The sequence below is a fragment of the Anopheles arabiensis genome, chromosome X (genome assembly GCF_016920715.1).
Source record: "Anopheles arabiensis isolate DONGOLA chromosome X, AaraD3, whole genome shotgun sequence".
NCBI lineage: Eukaryota > Metazoa > Arthropoda > Insecta > Diptera > Culicidae > Anopheles > Anopheles arabiensis.
This window is the reverse complement of record NC_053519.1, coordinates 23,713,415-23,722,186: the sequence shown is the minus strand read 5'-3', so window position 1 is coordinate 23,722,186 and position 8,772 is coordinate 23,713,415. Positions and strand designations below refer to the sequence as shown.

Below are 8,772 nucleotides of genomic sequence, written 5' to 3'. Positions count from 1 at the left end.
TCCCGGAGATCGGTTTGCTCCTTCGCAACACCACATGCGCACACCGAATACGATAAGCTGTCACGGGTAGTAAAGCTGAAAATAACGAAAGGTATCGTAACATGCCCCCTCATAAGAATTTGTATCTTACCTGCATCTGAACGCGAAGGCACATACTTTTAGCTTCCGTTATCTTTATTTGTTATTGTTTTGATTATTGACTTGCATCAAGGGGGGGAGGATGTTCAGGCTTAGGCACGGAAGCCCTGCCAGTTGATTCGTGTTTAACGAAACACGAAGAACATTCGTTGGGTTCGGAGCGTTCGGGCACGATCGATTAGTTTATAAGTATAAGTGAATTGCGTGAAATAAACTCTCTTCTAATTGTGCAATACAAGAAACAACACCCGGTAATTATAAAACGCTAGAAAAAGTTACACCGAAACGCGAAAGAACATTATCCGAAATCGTAAGATTGAAAAACGTGTGTGTGTGTGTGTATGTGTGTATGTACGGATCCTGTCCTGCTATCACTGACAATTGTCAAACATAAACAAGTGCGGAATAAAGTGTGGTGTGTACAAAAAACAATGTTGTGTGGTTCACGGCAGTTTACGCTACTCAGTGCCAGTGTCTCCTTTCTTCTCCAAATTGCTGAGTACGTTGGGGTTTGGTAGAATTGCCAAACGATTAGCTGCGCGTACGATTTGTTTCCCGGCAGCTGTGCGCAGTGTAACCACGCGAACGACTCCGTCCTTGCAACGATGCGGTCCATCGGCCACGAGGTAGGATTCATGTTGTCTTCCTTGATGATCACAAGCTGGTTTTCTTGCAGTGACACCGATTGCCCGTTGCAATGTTTGGCTCGCGCTTGCAGTTGTTACAGATACTTCGGATACCATCTAGCCCAAATGTTTTGCATGTGTTTCTGCACCAACTGGTACTCTTTCAATCGATTGTCTGGTGTTCCGGTGTGATCGACGTCTGGTACCGCTTGCATGTTAGAGCCGATGAGAAAGTGTCCCGGCGTCAACGGTTCTAAATCAGAAGGCTCATCCGATAAAGGAGTTAATGGTCGAGAATTCAAACACTGTTCCTCTTGTGCCAGTAGGGTAAGCATGTTCTCCTGTGTTATGCCGTTCGTACCAACGGTTCTTATGATGTGTTTTTTAGCTGCCTTCACCGCTACCTCCCATAAATCTCCGAAGTGTGGTGCCCGTGGAGGGATAAATTTCCATTTGATTTCGCTCGTCGCGCACCAATTGAAAATAGTTTCACGGTCGTTCTCATCGCATTTGAGCATTTTGTAAATGCAGTTCAGCTCGTGTGATGCTCCCTTAAATGTAGTGGCATTATTTGAGTGTAGCTCACTAATTTGTCCGCGACGTGCAACTAAACGGCGTAGTGCATTTAAAATGATGTGGTGGTGAGATCGGCAACGAGTTCAATATGAACGGCTCTTGTAGAAAATCATACAAATATCGCAATATATGCTTTGATTGGACTCTTGTTGCTTATAATTGCCTTTAGGTATATTGGTCCACAATAGTCTACACCGCATACCGAAAAAGGCCTCGTTGGAGAGACTCTTGACGTTGGTAGATCAGCGATGCTTGGTTTGACGATGGTAGGTTTAGCTTTAAAACAAGAGTGACAACTGTGGTAGACCGATTTGCACAAATTGCGAACTCCTATGAGCCAAAATCGTTGGCGTAGCGTTGTAAGAAGCATTTGAGGCCCGGTGTGTAGCTTTTGTAGATGCACTGAAACTGCCAGTAGTGCCGATAATGGATGCTTTGCAGATAAGATAATAGGATGCTTAGTTGAATCTGCCAGCTGTGCGTTGCTGAGCCGGCCACCAATGCGTAAGATACCCTGACTATCGATGAACGGTGATAGTCATTTCAGTTTAGACTGTTTAGGGATCTCTTTGCTTTTTTGTAGACAATGTCTTTCATCGGAAAAAGTGTCTAATTTTGACAAATAGCACCATTTCAGTTCTGCCTGTATGACCTCATCGACCGTGAGTAAAGGAACGGATTTAGCATTTGTTTTATTTTGCTGGCGGTGTTTTGTGTTGTGAATGAAGCGCAGGCAATATGCAACAACCGGTTGAAGCTTGTGGTAAACCGAATACCGTGAAAACAATCCGTTGCGAAACTCGTAGATTGTTTATGTTGTTGCAATCCGTGATGCTAACCTCTCCTCTTCTGCGTTCCCTGACTCATTTATTGATGGTGGATCTTGTGTCTTCTGCGTTCCCTGACTCATTTATTAATGGTGGATCTTGTGGCCATTCTTCCATGGCCTTCGATAACCAATGTGGCCCGTGCCACCAGCGTTCACATATTAAGAGTTTTTCCGGCGTCAGACCGCGCATAATATCATCAGCTGGATTATCAATGCCAAGAACATGTTTCCATCACAGCATATTGGGCGTTTGTTGTATTTTAGCGACCCTGTTCGCTACGAATGGCTTCCATCGATTAGGGGCAGAGTTTAGCCAGTGTAGTACCGTCATAGAGTCCGTAAAGCAGATGGTAGTAGCAGAAATGTTAAGTGATTGTTGCACTTTCTGATGAAGGACTGTTGCTAATCGTGCTGCACACAATTCCAATCAAGCGATCGAATGTGAATTAGATAAAGCTACCCCCTTTGATTTGGCCGTTAGCAATCGAACACTGACTCCCTCTATGCTTTCAGCACGAATATAGCAACAAGCATCATATGCTAATTGTGAAGCGTCTGCGAATATATGTATTTGCACGTTTGTAACTGTGCATTGGGAAATATAACGTGGAATGCGTATATCACGGAGTGATCCCAAGGTTGAATGAAATTTTAACCATTCACGTTGTAGGTGTGATGGTAGCTCGCTATCCCAGTCAAATGACTTTCCATCTTTCTTTAGCGCTCATAACTGTTGCATGAACATTTTCGTAATGATGATAATAGGACCAAGCAAGCCGAGAGGGTCGAAAACTTTAGCAATATAGGATAGAACTAGCCTTTTGGTAATTATGGTTGTGATAGGAGGCATATCAATACGGAACCGAAACGTGTCTGCTGTTGGTTCCCAAACGATTCCAAGTGTGAATACATGGTTTGACTCTTGCCACTCATGCGTTGGTTGGATTGCAATGTCTTCGGCAGGAATGTTGGCTAGTGCCTCTGATCGATTCAATGCCCATTTTTTTCAGCGAGAATCCTGCTGATTCTAACATTTGTGAAATTTGTGTGTGCATTTGAATGGCATCGTTAATGTCGTTCGATCCCGTTAACAAATCATCCACATAAAAATCATTTAAAGCAGCGTTTACAGCTTGTGGGTATGTGTCGCTGTTATCGATAGTAATCTGCCGTAGAGTTCTATTTGCCAAAAATGGAGCAGATGCTGTACCGTACGTGACTGTGTGGAGCTCGAAGGTGGATATCTCGTCTGTAGGACTCTCTCTGTATCGGATACGTAGCAGGTTTCTATCGTCAGGATGATGTAGAATTTGACGGTACATTTTCTCCACGTCGGCAGTCAGGGCGATGAAATGTGAACGGAACCGAAGAATGATGGAGAAAAGAGCGTCCTGAACGACTGGACCGACCAACAGCTTGTCATTCAATGAATAGCCGCTGGACGTCTTGCACGACGCGTCAAAAACGACCCGAACCTTCGTTGTAGTACTCGACTCCTTTACCACGGCATGATGAGGAAGGTAATAATGCTGAGTCGAACCGTCTACCGGACCGGTAAGTCTCTTCATGTGACCTAACTGTTCATATTCCCGCATGAACTTAACATATTCGTCTCTCATTGTAGGATTATTCACCAAACGACGTTCCATACAACGGAGTCTACGATCGGCTGTTGCTTTAGATTCCCCTAAAACGACATTTGGATTAGGATTAAAAGGGAAACTAACAACATACCTTCTCGCTGAATTGCGAACGGTTGTCGATGTGTAGTGTTTTTCGCAGGCATCCTCTTCGACCGATAGCACAGGATCCTCGGCTATGGTTTCGCTTTCCCAAAAGCGCTGCATAATTTCCTCCAGGGGGATGTCATCTGTTGCGGGATGGCACACCCGCGGGCCAGTTGATGAGTGCTGCGTGTTGCCGGATACCACCCAGCCGAAGTGCGTCTCCACCAGCCACGGCTTGCCTCTGCCAATAGAGCGCTTGCGACCGGTGTGAAGCTCCCAGAAAGTATCGCCTCCGATGACGATGTCGATATGCCCAGGCAAATTAAAGTTGGTGTCAGCTAATGCCACGTCCGGCATTTTCCACGATGAGATGTCCGTAGGTGAAGTGGGGATGTGAGCTGATGGCGTGTCCAACACCAGAAAAGCCATCTCCGTAGCAAAGGATTTAAACTTCGACTGCACCGTTGCGACGATCGAACCCTTCACTTGCTGTACTGCATTTCCAATCCCCGATACAGCGACGTTGACCTTGTTGCGGCTGGTCAACAATTTCTGAGCGAATTCATCGGAGATAAAGTTCGACATGGAACCGGAGTCGAGTAAGGCCCTTGCCTCGAAGAGATTGCCGTAATCGTCCTTGACCTGGACGTTTGCTGTTTCCAAGAAAACTTTGTAGTCGTCCGAATGTGCTGCCATTGTGACCGTTCAAGGTGGCGTGTGCTGCAGGAGAGTGTGATGGCGTTCACGACACGTACGACACAAATAGTCAGATTTGCACGCTCTGACTTGATGTGTGCTGCTTAGATAGTTCCAGCACAACCGCTTCGATGAGACGACGTCTCGGCAGTGCTGAACCTCCTTGCCGATAAAAACTGGACAGTTGCGTAATGGGTGAGCTTCTGCGCACTCTAACGGACACTTGGGCAGCTGAATCGAACCAGATGAAACAGCAGGAGTAGGGCACGATGCAGCTGCATTTGCGACAAACCTCCGTTGCACTGCATGACGATGAATGCCGGCCACCTTAGTTCCACTAGCGCTCTGCTCACTCACAAAATTGTTGGTCGATTTGAGGATCTGGATTCGATCCTGCACGAACGCAATTACATCTTTGTATGCATCCTTGGTGAAGTGCACGGAGTGTTTTTTACCAAGCCAATAGCGTTTCACGATCCAGTTTCATAAGCAGCATTTTCGATAGTGGTGTGTCCCATGAACCAACCGTGTTGGAACGGATGTTTTTTTTGGTGGTACGGCCTAACTGACAGCGGATTGTTGATGTTCGAATTATTCGAACATCTATGATTTTGAATATTGATAGGTACCATCAGAGTACACTAGATGGCGTATAGAGAGATCGAGGAGAATAGATCGAGGAAAAGAGAGGGAACTCGGATAGAAGAAACCAACCAGCTCACCAAAAAAGGGACAAATCGCGGCTAGGGTCAAAAAGGGTCAAACCAATTTAAGCGCGCTCAAAATACTTAACGATTCATTCGCAAAGGAGAAGCCAAGACGTTTTTAAAGTGTAGAAAAAATAAACAAGTCTCTCTACATAAAACTTGGTTTTCGAGTTTAAAATTCAGCCCTTTTCAAAAGCGATCGTCGCAACATTCTTTAAAAACTCACCCTGGTCACCCTGGTGGAAGCTGAATTGGCATCGAAGTTGGGACTCCACGGAGAGGTAGAACCGCTAGAGCTCTGCTGGACAGCCAACGTAACCCGGAAGGAAGCAGACTCTCGCCACGTCAGTTTCCAAATACCAGCGAGAGGAGAGGGGCGGCGCTACGACGTAGCGGCCGCCCACACCGTCAAAGAGCTAAGTTTACCGTCTAACAACATTAAATACGACGCACTGATAAGTTCTTTAAAACACTTACAGCACCTTCCGATGACGTCCCTGGCTAACGCGAGGCCAACCATCCTGATCGGACTGCGAGACATGCAGCTGATGCGACCGCTCGAAACACGCTTTGACCTACCCCATGAGCCCGTCGCAGTAAGGAGTGCCCTCGGCTGGGCCATCCACGGACCAACTGACGCGTGTGCTGGAAGGATGACCCTAGGAGTGCATCAAACACCCCGACAGCAGGAGGAGAGTTTTTGCGAAGACATTCGTGATGAAGAAACGAGCGACGACACACCAACTAAGGAGCCTCACCCGAACTCCCGCGGAACCCACTGCGATGAGGGAGCGCGTGAAGGCGAGCTGGAGGACGTTGCCGTAACACAACAATCGGTGAGCGAACCACATAAACAAGTAGCACTACAATTAGCAGTAGATAACTTTTCCCGCGTTAAACCTCGCGAAGAGGGAAATGATAGAGCGATTGTAGATAGGGAGCTCAACGAGCTACTGCGACAGCTATTTATGCTAGATGATGTAGGGACGTATGCCGGACCGATTCCAGAATCCACCGACGTGGCGAGAGCGAAAACCATCTTGCAAAACACGTCATTCAAGTCAAACGGTAGATTCACTACTGGACTACTATGGAAGAGCGATGAATTTCGGTTTCCAGATAGCAAGCCCATGGCCTTCAAACGACTGCTCGCCTTGGAAAGGAAACTGGATAAAGATCCCGAACTCAAAATAGAAGTCCATAATCAAATCAAAGACTACATAAAAAAGGGGTTTGCTCATGTTGCCACACCCCAAGATTTAAGATTAGCAAATCAAGACAGAGTGTGGTATCTTCCCTTAAACGTCGTGTTCCACCCCAAGAAACCCTCTAAAAAACGACTGATTTGGGATGTTATGTATGGTCCAACCGGCTGTTGGGAATTATTGCGCTACCTGGCCAACCGCCTTTTGACGTCTGTCAATTTAGGGCGCGCCTTCGGGTTAAGCTTCGCTTTTTACGCACTCCCGCTCTATCTTGAAAACAAACTTAACGTGAATAAAACTTGAACCGAATTATTAAACACAAAATACAACATTTTGGTGTCAGAAGTGGGATTCCTCGCAAAGTGAAACGGATTGAAAACACAATGGCTCAGCTTGATCACGAATCTATGACACAGCTTTCGACAATGATCGCCCAAGCGATAAAATCGGCAATAGGTACACCCAACGCGCAGGTGAATAGAGACGACGCTGCTCCCCAACCAAAAGTGCCAACATTCTCGCACCCGGCTTTTCATGCGTCGGATGAATCAACAGTCGAAGACTATTTTAACAGACTGGAGTGGGCGCTAAAACTGAGCAATATCCCCACCGATAAATACGCGGACTATGCGCGCGTGCACATGGGAACAGAATTAAACAATGCTCTTAAATTTCTCGTCACCCCAAAGCGGCCAGAGGAAATTCCCTACGAAGAGCTTCGAAAAACACTCGAGAACCACTTCGACCAGAAGAAGAACAAGTTTGTTGAGAGTGTCAAATTCCGTAACATTTTGCAACAAAGGGGCGAAATGATTTCACAATTTGTTCTACGACTCAAACAAGGGGCTGCCTACTGTGAGTAAGACGATTTTCTCGACAGAATGTTGATTGAACAAATGCTCCACGGCATGGAAGCACGCGACATTAGTGACGAAATCATCGCAAAAAACCCCAGCACGTTTAAAGAAGCTTTTGATATCGCATTAACGCTCGAAGCCACACGGAATACAGTTCGTGATATCTCCACGGCGACACCGTTGGCGTCAGCAGAAGCTACCAATAAGTTGGGTTATGAAAACCCTCAGACTAAAAAGCAACAACCATTCCGTCGAGCAGAACCTCCTACCAAAACGTTCGCTTCACATTCCAGATGGACACACGAACAAAGCAACAACACTGCAGCTACGCCCTGCAACGGTTGTGGTGGGCCGCATCCAAGAAGCCTTTGCCGCTTTCGCAACGCCCTATGCCATACATGTAACAAAAAAGGTCACATTTCGCAGGTTTGCCGAGCAGGAAACACACCACGCGAACGATCGAACATTGATCAGGTTGCGGATTTCAACATCGATCCCGTACAATCCATTAATACGATACGCAACTCAGCTCCCGCCGCCAAATTGATGATCGATATAAAAATTGATGGAAAACGCACCAGCATGGAACTCGACACGGGAGCACCGTGTGGGATTATGGGGGAGACCACGTTACGGTCACTAAAAACAAACTATTCTTTTCTTCCTACAGATAGGCAGTTTACCAGCTACACCGGTCACCGCATCCATTGTCTGGGCCGATTGCCCGTAAACGTGTCTGTTGGCACGGTAACCCGTCGGTTAAACCTGTACATAGTAGCGGGACAAATAGACGCCCTCTTCGGTCGTGAGTGGATCGCCCAATTCGTTGATCAGATAGACCTTGGCAAAATGATAGCTCCAAACACACATGTCAACGCTGTTACTAGCTCGAAGCTCACGATAGAACACGAAACCCAGTTGAATTCGTTGCTCGACAGTTTCCGTTCCGTGTTTAGCGACGTTTCAGGTAAATTGACCGGACCACCAGCATCAGTGCATCTCAAACCTGATGCAACGCCAATTTTTGCTAAAGCCCGAGATGTGCCATTGGCGTTACGCGATAAGTACGCAGCAGAAATCGAAAAAAAACTCAAATCAGGGTTTTACGAAAAGGTGGAATTTTCCGAGTGGGCTTCGTCGACCCACGTTGTGGCTAAGAAAAATGGTAATATCCGAATTACTGGCAACTATAAGCCCACAGTAAACCCAAGAATGATTATTGACGAACATCCTATACCCAGAGTGGAAACCATTTTCAACCGTATGAAGGGAGCCACACTTTTCTGCCACTTAGACATAACCGATGCGTACACGCACTTGACAATCGATGAAGAGTTTCGTAAAATCCTCACCCTGAATACCACCACGCATGGACTCATACGTCCGACACGAGCTGTGTATGGCGCGGCAA

At 46.5% G+C, this 8,772-nt stretch overlaps 1 protein-coding gene across 1 annotated transcript; it reads right to left on the bottom strand.

Moving 5' to 3' along the window:
- Positions 1 to 3,098: 3,098 nt before the first annotated feature.
- LOC120906228 lies at positions 3,099 to 4,592 on the bottom strand. Its single transcript, XM_040317743.1, has one exon. It carries the CDS (start codon positions 4,590 to 4,592, stop codon positions 3,099 to 3,101), a length of 1,494 nt encoding a protein of 497 aa, XP_040173677.1.
- Positions 4,593 to 8,772: the final 4,180 nt, after the last annotated feature.

Bases quoted from the DNA above. Each gene is read 5' to 3' on its own strand.
- LOC120906228 (XM_040317743.1), bottom strand. From the start codon at position 4,592: ATGGCAGCACATTCGGACGACTACAAAGTTTTCTTGGAAACAGCAAAC.